Source organism: Orbicella franksi, chromosome 5 (genome assembly GCF_964199315.1).
Source record: "Orbicella franksi chromosome 5, jaOrbFran1.1, whole genome shotgun sequence".
Taxonomy (NCBI): Eukaryota; Metazoa; Cnidaria; class Anthozoa; order Scleractinia; family Merulinidae; genus Orbicella; species Orbicella franksi.
This window is the reverse complement of record NC_138149.1, coordinates 25,550,233-25,568,152: the sequence shown is the minus strand read 5'-3', so window position 1 is coordinate 25,568,152 and position 17,920 is coordinate 25,550,233. Positions and strand designations below refer to the sequence as shown.

The following is a 17,920-nucleotide window of genomic DNA, read 5'->3' as shown; positions in this document are numbered from 1 at the left end:
GTTGGTATTTACCGCTCTAACACGATTAAACGGGTCACTGGTCTTTTTTCTACGATGACAGCCTCAGTTTCATTTCAGTGAATTTGAGTGAAAGAGAACTTCTGAAGCCGTACCACCTGGCTCCTCGGTTATCACGTTTATCTCCCAGCTATTGTCCGTTTAGATTGGAGAGGTGGCAATGCTTGTACCACCAGGCGCCTGTGAACTCTACACCCGGGGTGAAGGGGGGGGGGGGCACTGCCATATGTGCGCTATATAGGTATGTGCCGCTGTGAAGGGTACGGTTTTCAAGCAGTTTACTCTAGGATAGGGTATATAAGTCAGAGCATTTGGGTCTAGAATAGGGTATCATTTCTCACAAAACTGACTGGTTGGTTGAAGATTTTATCTAGAGTAAGGAAACCAGGAACTGCCACTCAAAAATATAAACACAGCAAATCGGCAAGTTTAAATTTACGCAAATCAGCCTCGACAGAGTCGATAGATAGGGGGATTTGGGGAGTTTACTCTAGTATAGGGTAGCAAAATTCAGCTGAATTAGCTCTGGTATAGACTAAGGGTTCCAGGGTCCCAGCGGCACATCCCCACCCAGAAATTTCCCAAAGTACCCCGCCACCCGGGACTCTACAGCACAGTTGTTAGTGCTCCATCTGTCATTATCTCTGTCTTTTGTAGTAAGCGCCATGTTGTTATGATATGCTAACAAATCTCCCGCTGTACCTGAGTTTGTCTACCTCCCCCCCGCCTCCCAATGCGCCCTTGCCACACACCGCCGGAAAGCGAAAAGAAAGGCCTGATTGAGCACCAGCTCTCACCATAGCAACTTTATTAGCAACGGGTAATATATACCAGAAAATCGTCTCCTTTTCAAGAAAAGGTTCCAAAACCTTAAGGCAATCTTGCAAACTCATGGTTTCTGGCTCATTTTTTGGAAAAAAAATTACAAGAACTCCGACCGTTTCCTTAATAATTAAATCGACTAATTATTAAAATTCTTATAAGTAGTTTTTCTGAAACACATCTCAGAATAAAAACTAGCGATATAAAACGACGTTTCGATCTCCCTGAGATCATTTTCAAGTTATAAAAAAAGCGGATGAAATATACATATATAATTACAAATTAGGGCGTGAGAATGCTGTGATAAGCGACCATGGCTATACTACAAAAACATTTGCTATAACAACTGCTGTAAAAATTATAGTTTCTGGCTTAAATCAATGATTGTAAAGGAAACTATTTTTATCTTTATAAGAATTCCAATTCAAGAATTCCTCTTAAGTTAATGAAACAACTACGAATCATTGTTTGTTATCGATCAATTACTGTTAGCTGTGGTAAGCGAAGATCAGATGTTGGCATTTACGTCACTAACAGGATTAAACCTGTTACTGGTATTATTTCTACGATGACGGCCTCAGTTTCATTTCAGTAAATTTGAGTGAAAGAGAATCTCTGAAGTGGCCCCACCTGACTCCTCGGTAATCACGTGTATCTCCCAGGTATTGTCCGTTTAGATTGGAGTTGTGGCAACTGTTGTACCACCAGGCGCCTGTAAATTCTACAGCACAGTTGCGACTGTCCTTGTTATTATCTCTGTCCTTTGTACTAAACGCCATGTTATTATGATATGCTAATGAATCCCCCGCTGTACCTGAATATGAACCCACTTCAAGTCGATACTGCGCCTGCTCATCACTGATGTTGAACTTGCCATATTTGGCGTACACTTTAACTCCGTTCCAGTCCTCCAGCTCCACTCGTAGAGAGCTCGGTCTAGAGATCGTCAGTCGGTGGATCTTGTCGTTTCCTAACCAGAACTCAGCAGACAGCTGACCAAAGCCTGCTTTGTAGTCGTTCCATCCCCGATAGAAGTCTACCGAGCCATCTTGTCTTCTCTGAAAGACGGTCCAGCCTCCACCGTCAGTGAGCATGTCACAATAGACCTTAATTTGTCCTTTACCGTCTGGATTTACAAGGTACAATCCACTCTGAGTATGGCCTGAGTTAAGCAGATCTAAGCAATCTGTTGAAAACAAAATATATAGTTAAGCGCTAAAATATTTTTAAAACATTTCATGACTAAAACAAGACGTTCTCTCGAGTTTTTGTGTCTTTATTGAACGACTTCATACGAGCTTTAAAAAGAATTGTTCATTAATTATCTCAAAACACTGTGTCTATTCAGTGGCGTTCCCTGTCGCCATATAGCGCTTTCAACCTCGGAGTAAATCTCCTTTGAGGCCGGTTAATATTTTTTTCCAATTATATTTACTAAAATTGAAAAAAATATATCAATGTTTGAAGTCACTGCAACACTTTCAACCCCCCACCTTCCCCTCTCGATTGTTAACCAAGTAACCTACAATATCTGTTTTCCCTTGTACACCGGACGACACTGACCTCTCTTTGTTGGTCCATTCTGATCACGAGACACATCCACGCAGGAGACCTGGGTTAGGTTGAGACAATTAAAAGAGTTATCTAAATGCTAATTATTTAGCTGCAACAGTCAAAACAATATCTCTAGTTCCGTAGAGGGTTTCGTGGCTCTGAACTCGCTCCACAGAATTATTTTTAAATTTCTCAAAACGTTATATATTAACATGTTCTGCAAAAAAAAAAAACAAACAAACAAAAAACAAACAAACAAACAAAAAACAGACAAACAAACAAAGGGGTAGCAAAACTCAATTTTTGAGATTTAAGAACTGAAAGCTAAAATGCAAGGTGTCGTTAACTGGTTTGAGTGTTCCTATATTACGGTATTATGCCACGAACGCAACATGCAACTTGTTTATCGACGATTGAGTAATTCTGTGATACCAATATTACAACATCACTTGATAAAGAATGATAGATTGATCCGTATAATTGAAGGAAAATGCTGTAAACTATATCGCCAGCCACCTTCAGAGAGAAAAAAACTGACCTGTACAGAGCCATAGTAAGTAGATCCACTCCTCCATTGAAAGTCTCCTGGCTTCATTTGTCGTGTTTTGCTATTAAGCTCGCATTTGCCATGGGGATGAACGTTAAAAGACTTGCAACTGTTATTTCCAATGCATTTCAACTGACATTCAAACTCGTCCACAACTGCAGCCGTCCTCATGACGTGACCAACTAAAGCATGGTCTGAAAACAACACAAAAAGGAAAGTTTCAATGATGTAAAATATCCTACGAAGAGATCTCAACAAAACTTCTTTTATCCACTCTAGTTGCTATGAGTTTACTTACCGAGTTGAGTTTCAAAAACACTACCACAAAGGTCTTTGTTCGCTGCCACAAATAACACAACCAGGAAAATGTTAAGAGTGATCATCACCAGCTGAGTTAGGCAGAGAGTGGCCATTAGGGCGGATCTGTTGTATCCTCTTGGTGTTAGGAGTGATGCTTCAGTTCCCGGGCTTCTTTGCCTCTGGATACGTGACTATAGAGCGCTGTCAGTCTTATAGCTAACAGGCTGTCAGTAATTCATCACAGTGACTGACGTAAGGTTCTATTTACCACATAATACTACATGCGCAATTAGACAGATCTGGCCGGCTACAAAGTGACGGATATTTTTTATAATGTGCCATACAATTTTTAGAGGAAACATTAAAAGGAAAAAAAGCTAGCAAAGCCAGCACAACGTAGAATTTGACTTGATTTAATACAATATTTCGTCTGGCCACTGCTACACTCCTTCAGTCATATAGGAAAATAACACAATGTGTCATATACGCACCTGTTTTTTTAAGGGCAGCGATTGCGAAATACAGTGTGATATATACGTAGGATAAGTTGACAGGCTATTAGGGACATTCAAGCCAAAAGGCTCAATTCTTTTAGCTTGGTTAATTTGAGTGATTTTCCTAGTTTAATGATGGAGTGACTAAAAAAAACTTTATTTTTCCAGAGAATTAGTTGCATGCTCCTGACAATCTTTTCTTATTAAAACAAAAAGACATGAATTCTTGGGGAGAATATACATTTCCGGGTTCTTGAGCGAAGCGAAAAGACAAATATCATCTATTATTAAACAATCATAGCTCACATCCGTTTTGACACTGTAATAGCTTGATATATCATTCGAATAAATTTCTTCCTATTATAAAATTAACGCGGATACAACTGATTTTTCCATAAAATCGTTTGAAAAACAAAAAAAAACTACTATTCTTTATCCTTTCTCTCTCTTTTTTTTTTTTTTTTTTATAGGACTTAAATGGGATTAACTTAATATTAGTCAAATTGTGAATCTTAAATTATTTAAAATCATTGACACTTTGAAGTAAATATATTTATTTGAATTTTGTTAACCACATTTTGTCGATCGTTGCTAAACGTAAAAACACTTTTTATAAGGGAATGACATGGAGATGAAACAACTTCGCTCTTTTTGTTTTTTGTATTTATATGCTTCTGTATATCTGTATGGCAGAAAAGACAGAGAACGATTTTAGGTTAAATCATATATTCATCATTTATGACCCTGTTTTGGAAAGACATCAACCAGTTTGGGTATATTGGATTACTCATGGAAATAATGAAAACATCCAGGCTTAATTTTAATGCAGATATTCTTATTCGTATATAGGGAAAGACTTGCTTTAATAACTCCCCTTTAATATTAACAGAAAACAAGAGAGTTTGTATAGTTTAAGTATTTTATATTTTTGCGAAAAAAAAAACACACTTGTACATGTTGAAACTGAATTGACAACTACTCGAATCGTCCGCGACAGTTAAATATGGCGATGAAAGCAATCCTACGAAATGAGTGCAAACATTAGCGGTGTCGTCATATGTAATCATTAAAGCTCACAAGAAAGCTGCACCTGCTTTGACAAAGCTATATTTGAGGTTCTTGTTTTAAGTCAGCTCTCTTTAAGCTACCAGCTCCCTGTCCCTCAGAGACTTCTGTCAAGAAATACCGTTTAAATGCCCAGTAAAAAAAGACAATTTAAAACTGAACGCGCCTGTATACAGCCCCGATCACTCGTTAGCTTTTCAATGTTTATTTGTTTGTTTACTGTGGTGCAGCTGTCCGTGACAGACGTTAACTGTCACAATGATACAGCACTACGTTAAAACTATCCAATACTCCTAATAAGATGTGATGTGATGGTATTGTGGAATCTCTTCTAGGAAAACAACTGTTTTCTTTTCATGGTAGTCACTAACGGGCCGTTCTTGTCAGCGACCAGCCCTGGCTAGTTAAAATAACTTTCTTCTAAAATCCGAGGTTGTCTTTTTCGAGACCTTCGAAAGGATCTTGAAAGCAGGGAATCTTTACAGAGGCCAGCAAACAAGGAATCCTTCGATGGAGAAAGCTTTAAAAAGAAGAAACAAAGAGAAAAAACCCCTTGGGGGCAAAGGGAGGTGGCGGGTAACTGGGTTCATGACTCGGCGCATGGGCTAGCCTGCGGACGAAGCGAGGGAGCCTGCAGACATTCTATTGATGTCGCCGTTCTGTGATACCAGCTCCTGGTATCATGATTTGATTGGTTAAATCGCTGATTGTTGACATCTTTGAGACGAATATTTGACAGATCTTTGTAAAATCATACGAAGCCAACGGTTCGTTACAATAGTGCATTTGCCGTTCTCTTTTAAATTTCGGTCTCTCGACCTCTCGTTATTTCACAAGTGATTCTGAAGAGTACTTCATGCTCTGTTACGAGGAGGAATTTTAAGTAGAAGCTAGTGAAGTGGAGCCGTTTGGCGGTGCTATAGCCATTTTTTTTTAGAGATCAAAGGCATGGTTTCCGGACTTTCCGCTGATATCTTCTTGTCGCTTCGCAGAGTTTGACACCTCTATCATGTGCTTATAATTTCTTTAGGATCATTTCAGTATTGCTTTGCTCTCCGACTTCTCCTGTTTCGCGCTCACTGAAATTTTTTCCGACCTCGCCGGCCGCGGGAGCCTGTTCGCAGGCTACGCATGGGCGCACGGGCAAGTTATCAAGTTAACCCATTTGATTCCACCCTTTCTTAAACAACCGTCAGCGAGCTGAAGACTCTAGTAGGAAAAAATTGAATTTCTCAGTAAAAATGTTGGCGGCCAGTCCCGGAAATGTCGCGGTAGTGGTGATATTTCTCATTACAATTTAACGACTATCATTTACATATGATGTGAAGTTTATATGAAATAATTCATATATGAACTGTGGTTGTAGATGACAGTGAAGAATGATCATCGCAGTTAATTTTCCAATTTAAGCAATTGGAAAGAAGTCACTGTTATCATTTGCATATTTGTTGTATTCTTTGTTGTTTGGCAGCTCCTCAGGCCGATCTAAGGCCATCCTCTTTTTTTCTCTGTTTAGCGTCGTCCGACCGACCCAGATTTTCGCGTTTTCAAAAAAAAAAGAAAAGAAAAAAAGAAAAGAAAAAAAAAAGTTACGCAGAAGGCAATGAAGGCAATGACACATTATTTCAAACAATTGTCACTTTAATCTGAAACATAAGCAATTTTTTGCCATACAGATTTTTAGTTTTTCCCTGTTCTCGTTTGATTTTAACAACGACGTCGACTTTTTCCTTACTCCATTACCGCGATGTTGACTTTGTAACCACACCTTGTTGTTTCCAGGCTCCACGGATATTATGCTGAGGTACCGGGCCTCCTAGCTCCAGACTCCTTTTCCAATTTTATTTTTGCATTTTTTCTTCCTTTTCCGACCGACCGACCCAAAATCAGAAAACGCATTCTACAATAAACGAAAAAAAAAAAAAGGGTGGGGGGGGGGGGGGGGATGGCCTAACGCGATTTCGGCGAGTTATGGTTCTGTGGGTTTCCACTACTCACAGAACGATAACTCGCCGAAAAATACAACAAGGCAACAGGGTAAGTAGACTTTATCCACAAAATATAAGACTAATTGACTTTTTCAGCAAAGCCGTTGCGTTCCCATACAAACCTTTATAAATTCAACGCGTTGTAACACAACACCTCCATATGCTGTAAGGCGAGAGTCACGTTTCGCGTAGTAAATTCAGTCTTTACGTAATAGTATATGCCACATGTCACGTTTCGCTGAAGGTTCGCAAAAAGTAAAAAGAAAAAACAGAAAAAAAGCATGTAACTCCTCTCATTTTGAGCTTGGGCCGCTGTGACCCTTGGTTCGTATCCTGTCGCACATTCCTCTTGTTACCATAAGACTTAGCGTTAAAAAAGTGACGTTTTCCGTGAGCCACGTGATGTATATGCTTCAGATTTGTAACTGTCATTGTTCCAGCTGCGCGCCATATTTTCGCGCGCAGCCCCTAAGTCAGGTCGGTTATATTATTGATATAAACTTAACTGAAAATAACTCCCTGTCATTTATTTCTCAAGTGCGGTCAACTCTTAACAAAGAAATGACTCGGCATCAATTAAACTTGATAAAACTTAAAAAGAGGTTGACTTTTTACTCCATGTTCAAAACTGATTGTCATAAAGCTGAGTTGAGTTTTTGAATACAGTAAAGAATCCCTCACATAAAAAAAAAAGCGGTAAATAAATTTCGCCTCGGAAATAATCGATTATGGATTGATACGTGCCGACAGAATTTGGCATACTTTCCTGTCACCTTTACAATAATATACGCTTGAAATTTTTCGAAGAATTAATAGAAAATACAATCATTTTGATGTGTTAGATGATATAACAAAAATTATTTTTATCTTCAAAAATGTTGACCCTATATCTGTAGACTTACAGCTGCCCTACATCCATTCATGCATCGATTACAGGCAGAATAATATTACTTAATCAATTAAATCATTGTAATTTAGTTACATTATTATAGCTGTATCGTGTTTTAGGTAATACCATGTACTAATATGGGAATACTGAATTAAATTGTTGTTGCTGTTGTTGTTGGTCAGGGCTGTTTGTCATTAGTCTGTGTGACATTAGACAAATTCAAGTCCATAGTTTTCCTGGCATCACTTCTTGTTTATCAAAATAATCTTCAAGACTTAATTGAGATTTCTTGAACACTAGTCCGAAACAGGAATAGTTAAACTACCTAACCTCCAGACCCAGCTGATCATATCGTTCTGATGCTTTATAGAGTAAGGGCCTGTTTACAAGGAGAGAGGGTTACCCTAGCAAGCGGGTTGCTCTAGCACTCACACATTTCCTGTTTTTTTTTTTTTTTTCCTTCGTCATGTTCACAAGAAAGCCAGGGTTACCCGGGTAGGCGGGTTACCCTATCTGCGTGCTAGTGTTACCTTAACTTTCTCCCTTGTAAACACTCCAGGTAGGGTTAACCGCCTACCCGTGTTAACTTTCTAATTGTTTCCAGACCCTTGAAGCGTAACCGCGCATTAAGTTGTCCCGGGTTGTAGGGTTACCCTACCTGTGAAAGTTTGCTTGTATACCCGGGCTTTTTGCCCTCCAGCTAGAGTTAACCCGCTTGCTAGGGTAGCCCTCCCCCCTTGTAAACAGGCCCTTAGAAGCTAGCCGCTAGTGTCTTTATATCGGTGCTAATCGCTTGTGTCATAATACCTTCAACTAGAAAGGTTTTAATACTTCTAAGAAAACAGCAGGAGGTAAAATATCCGCGCTTGACACCTTGCATTACACTTCAGAACGCACTGAAAGGGGAACTCGAGAAAAGATGGAAAAATTGTAACTGCTAAATGATTATGGCTAAATAGGGTTTTGTATACAACATTAGTCTGTCTACAGACCATCTGTTCTTGGTGAGTTCGTCGAGAGCTCAAGCTAAAGACTACGAGTAGTCTCTCTTTTGCTTTGTCCGTCGTGCGTCACGCGAAAGAAAACCGCGCTAATAAACATTCCGCGCGAGCTCGCTAGAAGGACTAAGCGAAAGAGGGACTATAGCGTTTCCGTGGGGTTTGGGAGCAAAGAAAGACCGAGGAACGGCATTTTCGGTGTTTTGCCAGCGCAGAAAGTGGGGCTAGAGAGCCCCTTCCCCCCACCAGCCCCCGCCCCCGTTTTTACTCGCTCCATTTTTCGCGCTGTAATTCTTTTCTCCCTAACCCCACAGAAACGCCTGCAACGCAGGGTAGAGGGACCAGCAAAAGTATTATCCGCATAAGTTTTAAAATAACCTCCAACGCGACCGCGTCAGTTCCCGTAGACTCACAAAAATATTTACATTCTTTCGGGCTAAATATTTTCACATTAACTGGTAATGTTTAAGCGTAAAAGGTAATTTGTAAAAGTTTATATTTTTTACATACATTATTCTAACCTGGAAGCACAAATATAAGGAAACATTTGCAATCCCGAGCATGTTTACTGATCGCAAACAAACTCCGTGCGACTGATTCGAATATTTCCCCTGATGAATAGAAGTAGACAGTATTTTTACATTGCCGTTCCTTGGTTCAGGCTTACTGTTATGGATCTTGCCTTTAGAGTACTTTTTCACCGATTCCAAACAATATTCGAGCGAACAATATACGACCGGATAAAAACTGAGCTATCCGTCGCGACTGGAACCAAACATATGCAATCAAACTACACCCAGTGAAATATAGCTGTCCCCATGGTTAACATCCCAAAGCCAAGGTGATTCAAAGTCGTGTTCGTGAACATATAAAGTAAACTATAAATCAGGAGGTAGTCTCTAGAAATCCGCCTTACAATTGCTCACTTACTCAGACTACTACCAATCTCGTGCCCAGAGTCTTCGTTCCTCTTGACCAGCGGTTGAAAAACGAGAGCTCTGGGAGCAACCATTTCAGGCATGCGCCATAGATGCAGACTGCGCAGTGAAACCGGATTGGCAGAATTCGGTTATTTCAAAATGGTTGCTCCCAGAGCTCTCGTTTTCCGACCGCTGGTCAAGGGGAACGAAGACTCTGGGAACGAGATTGGACTACTACCAAAACCACGAGGTGCGCGATAGTCTTTGCGCATATGACGTATGACATATGACGTCATTCAAAATAGCGCAGAAAATGCAGACATTCCACGAAATAGTCTCCCTTGAAACCACAGGACGCCCAAGATTATGAACTGCGGTCAGTGATAGCAATAATCGCTTAGATAGATTTTCCCAAGATTAGGTACAAAATTGTAGAATATTTCACTTTGGTGCATGTGCATAAGCCAAAATGTGGACTTGAAGTTGTTGTCCTTTTTTTTTCCGATTGCCGGTTCCCAATTCCTTTAGTGCCAGTTTCCTTTCCTTTTTCTCGGCGCTTTTACTCTCGCTAACTTTTGCGTTCCATATTCTTTCTGGCTGCCCTAAAAAGTTGGGTGTTAATTATGGGAAAAGCCTGGAAATGGGACCCTGATCAATTATAGGCCATTTTACCACCATTTTTTGCACTAAAACTGATAACGTTGTTTTTCAATTTGTTACGTCAGAATGCCGTCGATATCCAAAAACGACTGTTGCGCGGATAGATCTATCCTAGCTCTACCATCTGCTTATCAAGAACATCTGGTGAGATTTGAATTGATGACGTCCAAAGTGATACAAAGAGCACGACCATTAAGTAGCCGGATATGGATCCTTGGGCGTCAAAGGCTTGATACAGGGCGTTACATACAGATTCGACTGCATTCGTCTCCAGACAACTAGTTCAAAGTCACTCGAAAGTTTTGAGAAATAATCGCATGCTGCTTGACCCTGTTCGACTAACCTTTGCTTAGAAGGAAAAGAAAAGGGAAAGTTTATTAGAAGTTTAAGCATTTAAACGGTTGTTAATGGATCCTAGTTGGCTTCATAGTTTAGTTGCAAGAGAACTGCACCGGTATCGCAGAGGTCGTGGGTTTGAATCCCGTTCAAGCCTGATTTAATTTTCAGGCTTTAATTTCGCAGCTGCTCAAGTTGTGCACATAGCTGTAACGATCATTCATGTCTTTTCACCTTTCTCCCCAGTTAAAATGTATGATTTATTATACAGTCATATGTATCATATTTTTCCTTCTTTTGATCTTCATTTTCCTTTTAGGTCACAATTCTAGGCTAGAATAACTTTTTTTAGGAGGCTTGCATATTTATTTTGATAACAAGAAACTACAGTTCGTCTGCTAAATTTTGTTCCCGTTCTTTTGTTCCTGCTCTACGCTGGCCACCAGATAACCTGGGATGAAGCGGTCTTGCTTCCTCCCAATGTCCCGCTCCCCCGCCTTCCCCCTTGCCCCGCACCGTCGAGAAGGGTAAAGGAACGCCTGATTGCAGACCAGCTATCAGCTCAGTAAAGTAATTAACAACGGGTTATATATACCAGAAAATCATCTCTTTTTAAAAGAAATGATCGCAACTTCTCGGCAATCTCGCAAACTCGTGGTTACTGGCTTATCATATCAGTAATTGTAAAGGAAACCTCTCTCTAAATGTAAAATAGTAAGCATTCCATAGATTTCTCCATGAGCCATAATCGATTATGGCTCCTGATTTCACTAATTGAATCGACTAATTATTGAAAACTGTGACAAGCTATCATGGCTATTACTAGAAAATCATTTGCTATGACAACTGCTGGGAAAATTATAGTTTCTGGTTTAAAATCAATGATTGTAAAGGAAAATATTTTAATCGTTATAAGAATTCCTAATGAACGTCACTTAAGTTAATGCAACAGCTACTAATTATTGCTTGTGGTCGATCAATTATTGTAAACTGTGATGAGCGAAGATCAGATGTTGGCATTTACGTCTCCAACATGATTAAACCTGTTACTGGTATTCTTTCTACGATGACGGCCTCAGTTTCATTTCAGTGAATTTGAGTGAAAGAGTACCTCTGAAGTGGTGCCACCTGGCTCCTCGGTAATCACGTTTATCTCCCAGGTATTGTCCGTTTAGATTGGAGTTGTGGCAATTGCTGTACCACCAGGCGCCTGTATAGCGTACAGCACAGTTAATGTTGTTACCAGCTCTGTCATAATCTCTGTCTTTTGTGGTAAACGCCATGTTATTATGCCTTGCTAGCGAATCTCCCGCTGTACCTGAATATGAACCCACTCCAAGTCGATACTGCGCCTGCTCATCACTAATGTTGAACTTGCCATATTTAGCGTACACTTTAACTCCGTTCCAGTCCTCCAGCTCCACTCGTAGAGAGCTCGGTCTAGAGACCGTCAGTCGGTGGATCTTGTCGTTTCCTAACCAGAACTCAGCACTCAGCTGACCAAATCCTGCTTTGTAGTCGTTCCATCCCCGATAGAAGTCTACCGAGCCATCTTGTCTTCTCTGAAAGACGGTCCAGCCTCCACCGTCACTGCCCATGTCACAGTAGACAGTAAATTGTCCTCTACCGTCTGGGTTGACGGAGTACAATCCACTTTGATTATGGCCTGATTTTAGCAGATCAGAGCAATCTGATAAAAAAGGAGAACGTTATGCGTTAATTTTAATTATAACATAGTGCGCGCGCTGGTCCTACCTTACTCCTATTGAGACATCCTGGTAAAAATTTGTGTAAATAACAAGACTTGAGTAGTTTTATTTTAAATGAAAACTTTCCGTCGAGTTTTGCTGCGAGCCGTATCTTTTTGTTAAAGTTTTGGCAATGCAAACATAATTTTGAACAAACCAAACCCTACTTCGAGTCTTTGAGCATTTTGATTCATTTTGGTCACATTTTCGTTGAGTATTTATAACTTTGTTTGCCTACATTTTCATTAATTCGAATAAACGAATTTTCCTTGACAATTTTAGAAACCAATATAATGGGATCTTTTTTTTTCTTCACCGTGCTTTGTGAGAACTTTGTAGTGAATCACAAATAAAACATGTTTTAGCGCCCAAGTTGCTGTCACTATGTTATAAAAGAATTGGTTCATGCTTAGCGCGCGTATATCAGGTTATGGATTCACTTGGGAAGAGTTGCTCTCGACTGTACCTCGAGCAGTGCTCACGCTTTTTGAGTGCTCTCCGAACTTTCCGCGTGCATCCCGATAAGTCGATATACGCACGATAAGTATGGACCAATTATTTTTTTTTTAGTGTAACCTAACTCTATAGAGAATTTCTAGTCAGTTATCTTGGCAGATAGTCATAGGAAGGAATCAGTTTTAGTCGAAGTTTCATAAGTTATAATTTTTCATAAGTTATAGTTTCATAGGTTATCGAATCATTCTTTTGGTAAAAAACACTGATGTTTTAAAACAGCATAAATATAAAATAAGGAATAACCAAAGCTGATTTAACTACAAATTATGATTCTGACAGTAATTTTTTTACAAAGATCTTTTCTCCGGACTGCATGCCAGACACGCTGTCCGAAACATGTCAAACGATGTATGCACTTAACCCTCGGACGTAGAAGCTAACTCATATACCCTACCTGACATTTTGGGACGTTTTAATAAAACAATCATAGGATCAACACTATCGAAGTCATCGTGAGTAGTGATAAGTTAATAAAGATGGTGAATTTTAAGCTCAGCAATGAAATGTTAACTTATCACTACTCACGATGACTTCGATAGGACACCTGTCATATATGAACTCAGTTAAATGACCTTGCTCTCCATGAGTTGTCGTAGCTAAGTGGATAGAGCACCCGGCCGGTGTTCGGGAGGTCATGGGTTCGATTCCTGTCGGGGATTCAGAATTTTTCTTTGTCCTACGCTCGTGTCATGTTGATTAATTAACCTTAACATTACAAGTAGACAACTGTATTAACTTGACGTTTCGTATGTTACAACATACGTCTTCCGAAGTGACGGTGATAACTTTTATAAAAAATTATAAATTTAACAATAAACCGAGGCACTGGTGACAATCTAAGAAAAATAATAACAAAATTGATACTTATAAAAAAACAGCTTCTCACTGCTAAGGTTTTTATTAAGTGAGGATTTTAAGTCACTGATTAATAGCGTTTCTTTAATTTTACACGCATGTCAAACTTTCCAGTAGTAGCGAGGATTAAAAACAGTTGCAGTCAGGTTTTCTTTGCAGGAATCAATTGGAGCAAAGTATAGAATACTACTAGTACAGGAAAAAAATCCTTTCCTAACTATAAAACTAAGACACTTATGCACATGATAAGAGTACGAGACCTTATTAAAAGAGAAGACGCACTTTAAAAGGGATAGCTCCTCTCTCGCGGTTCTCCTAATCGCCAGATGCTGTAGAACGGCGCACAACCTCATTTTCAGGGCTTTCCCCTCAGGAAAAAGTCCGGGAAACAAGGTTGATTGGCACACAGACCATTGTTGCTGAAATGCGTCTTCTTGAGCCTTCAACATGAATGGTTTGCGGTCTTTCGTATTATAACATGCTCAATTCGTGGTTTAATGTTTAACATAGTACTGAATAAAGCGACTGTTTGCTTCGTGGCGGATAATGCGCCATATTAGAAAGTCAACTCCGATCGAACCGCTTTGCTTTAATCACTAGCGCTAACACTTAAGTTTTAGTTTCTAAGTTTTTGTCAATTCGGCTTTACTTATTGATTTGTTTTTTCTTTTAGCCGATTCTTCAAAGAAAATCTCGAAAGATGCCGGCTTCTTGTGCACTATGCATACGGATCAATACGCTCCTGCGATAGACATCATTTGACTTGTGGACGGATTAGAGAGAAACTAACGGGAATATTGGACTAACCCAAAGAAAACCTTTCGTACAGTATTAATTGTGCACGCAACACCGTACAGCATCTAATAAACGTAATGATGCATGATAATGAAGTGTTGATGTGGTGAGTGTGCGCTTGCGACTAGCCTGACGTTGGCAGTTTTATGGACAAGCTTTTAAGCCTTTTAAAGCCTTCCAAATATAGCTAAATGTTTACCTCCGGTTTACTTGAAACGAAAGCGTTGCCACGAGTTTTCGTCGACGAGAGATTCAGTCGTGAGAACTTATGACTGTAAAGTAAATAAATTGCAAACTTCATTTCTAAATATTTCTTTGTCACAGGGTAAAAAGGTTATTTGTTTGTCAGCGTTTTTGAGCACTGCGTTTCTTATTAGTCATAGAGTTACCTCAGACTGTCAGTTCCTTATTCTCTTTCATGACGTGACACATGTTGCCACCCAAAACAGGCCGTCTTTTCGTTTCCCAGTTCTAGATGCTTCTCTTTTCTTTCTTTTAGCGCAAGCTAACTCTCTTTCTGCGACAAATATACAGTTTTGCCATTCATAACTTACCGGTACCACTTGCTATAGGTCCCACTCGAACATCACTTATTGCCTCGACAGCAAACACTCCTGCACTTGTTGCCACACAAATATAGATCCCAGCATCCTCTCTTCTCAAATCTCTTAAGATAAGTGCCTCCCCTTTTCTCTGACTCCTATTCACGAGCAGTGCTGTTTCTTGTCTTTTCCAACTGATGACTGGTCGTGGATCGCCAGTAGCATTGCAGTTCAACGTCCAAGTTTCGCCGGTAGCAGCAAACGCCTTTACAGGTGGCTTAACGGTAAACACAGGAAGGGAAACCACAACTAGTTGAGTTTTCCTTTGAGCATTTCCTAAAAGGTTGACCGCTGAACAGAAGTATGCGTCAGAGTCACTTTTACGGACATCGGAAATTCTTAAGACACTATTGTTATAGTGCGTCCTCCCCTGGGGTAACTGACCAGACGACTTCCTCCAGGTCACCACTGGTGCAGGGTATCCGGTAACGTGACAGGTTGGTAGAGTGACGTCACTTCTTACCGTGACGAAATTAGGTCCCGGTTGAAGAGAAACTTGAGGATAAACTGCAACCAAGTAAATATCATTAGGCCTGGTTTGATTTAGAATTTTTGATTTCATTTTTTTTTTCTTTTCAGGGGTAACAGCTGAAATGATAGCCTTCTACGCAGGCATCCTTATGGCTCGTCACGCAAGACTGAAAGATTGCGTGACGAGCCATCTGGACTTCCGTGTAGGAGGCTGAGAATTGGCAACTTTTACTTGATAGTTGAGAAACGTTAAGATAATTGTCAGCTGAGTAGATTGAGCTTTTCCACCTCGATAGAGTGGGGTATAGCAAAGCATTATACTCGTAACTAATTAAAGTTAGCCACTTTCACGTATGTCCGGACGTATGGGATATATAGAAAGTGTTGTTGGATGCTTACGCCGAAATAAAACGGCGCGAAATGGCACGCTATATGACGAGTCATGGTTCTAAACCCCTTCTAACAATATGGCTGCTTAGTGTGGTGTAGTGAAAGCTGTTTTAAGTTTCTTTTGCCATGGAGAACAGAGGATTGTGGAAAGACAATAAGCCATCTGACAATAAATCTCAAAGAACACAATTATTTTATTGTAGTAAAAATACGTCTGTGTATCGTTCTTGGCATAAAGGAAAAGCAATCAAGTATAGCTTTAGATCCTATGAGCTTTATAAACTCTACTGCTTGTCTAAGAGCAGCGGGAAGTACGAAAAATTATGTGATCATCAGACCACTAAAAAGTCAATGTTGGAAAGAAGATGACTTGGAGCTTCTTAGAAGTTCTTTGTACCAGTCTTAAACTCCCTATTTGCATCAAACCTTGAGGTAAGAGGGGAGGGGGCGGTGGGGGGACTATATACCGCCCTCGCTGATCTGGAACTTTGTGGATGTTCTTAAAATTTGTCAGGGTAAATTTGAATGTGTCACCAATCACTGTGCTCGGGCTACATATCTTGACACTTCAATAGAAGTTCTTATCGTATCTTGTGTACCAATTGTTTGGTCTCGTAACTTGACGTTTATATGGAAATGCAACCAAGTTTTTTTTTTCACTGAGATTTAATTTTTTTTTTAAGGTTTGACTTTCTGTTTCAGCGAGATTTTGGATTGTAAAGATTTTATTCTATTATCTTTACTCTTCTTGTATTTTCATAATCAATTTCTTGTGTTCAGATAATTTAATTTTGGAGTTATACAAAACAAACTGCTCTAACAAACATTACACATGTACTACGTATTTTCATGTTTATTTTGTTATCGCAGCTTGTTTTATATCCCTTCTCAAATTGAAAGGGCCGAAGACCAAGAATTTTCGAAGTGTTCCGGCATTTGTGAGAAATTTTGGAAGTTGAGATAGCGTATTCAAAATGTTGGACATTTTCAAATATGACGTCGCCAGTTTAGGCGTGATATGACGTCATGTTTGACACGTGATTATCAGTAACTTAAACAAAGTTTTGAACACTTAGCATGCCATAAAAAAATTGACTATTAATTTTTTCAAGAGGTTTTTGGATATACAAAGGGAGCGGGATGATCAGAAAGCCTAATTAGGCTCCCGAACGAACTAATGAACGAACAAAGCCCGGGAAAAAATAGGTTAAGGTCTTCGGAAAGTGATAATAGGCATAGTCGATTCTGTACATAACGGCCACCCTCAGGAAATCAGTTTTTTGGCTGCCCTGACGCTAAATGGGACTTAGTTTTGCTGGAAAAGCATTTTTTTTCTTTTTTTTTGTACCAAACAGATACATTTCCCCAAGATAAGGTACAAAATTGTAGAATATTTTAATTTGGTGCATGCGCATAAGCATGTGCCAAATTAAAATATTGTTGTTGTTGTTGTTGTTTTTTTGATTGCCTGTTCCGAATTTTTTATTGCCCTTTTCCTTTCCTTTTTCTCGGCCCTTTAACTCTCGCTACCTTTTGCGTTCCATATTCTTTTTGGCTGCCCTGAAAAGTTGAGTGTTAATTATGGGCAATGCCTGAAAATTGGACCTTGATCAATTTGTATAGGTAATCATACGGTTTTTCTCGTTCAATTTGGAATTAACTTGCACGAGTGAACTTTTCAAAAAGCTGAGATTGTACGAGCCACTTCGGCGAGTGCAATTTCAGCTTTTAGAAAGACTCACATAAAAAAATTTGCGAAGAGGAAGTGCCGGAAGACCTTTCTTGAAGCCGTGTTTTCTCATTCGAGAAAACTTTTTTCAAAGTTTGCGCACAAAATTTTGGTCCTCAGTTTACGTTATATCATTGTCTTCGAAAATTTTCTATTGTCTTTCAGCCAATCATAATTCAGAATTACGATGTGTAATTTGCACTGGTGTTACACTTTTTGCACC

General features: G+C 39.6%; 2 protein-coding genes across 3 annotated transcripts in view; both read right to left on the bottom strand.

Moving 5' to 3' along the window:
- Positions 1-230: 230 nt before the first annotated feature.
- LOC145487295 (fibrinogen-like protein A) lies at positions 231-4,191 on the bottom strand. The gene is made up of 4 exons (XM_081466052.1): positions 3,240-4,191; positions 2,933-3,135; positions 2,404-2,452; positions 231-2,026 (listed from the first exon to the last, which is right to left on the bottom strand). The coding sequence occupies exons 1-4, from the start codon at positions 3,352-3,354 to the stop codon at positions 1,404-1,406; spliced, it is 990 nt and encodes a 329-aa protein (XP_081322178.1). The 5' UTR covers positions 3,355-4,191; the 3' UTR covers positions 231-1,403.
- A 5,426-nt stretch (positions 4,192-9,617) lies between these two features.
- The window catches only part of LOC145487280 (uncharacterized), a 29,636-nt gene continuing 21,333 nt past the window's right edge, over positions 9,618-17,920 (bottom strand). For both annotated transcript variants that reach the window (XM_081466027.1, XM_081466028.1), the window contains exons 3-4: positions 15,060-15,614; positions 9,618-12,281 (exon numbers count right to left, since the gene is read on the bottom strand). In XM_081466027.1, the coding sequence (XP_081322153.1) occupies positions 11,653-12,281; positions 15,060-15,614 (1,184 nt within the window). In that variant the 3' untranslated portion in view covers positions 9,618-11,652. The remainder of the gene's footprint in view (positions 12,282-15,059; positions 15,615-17,920) is intronic.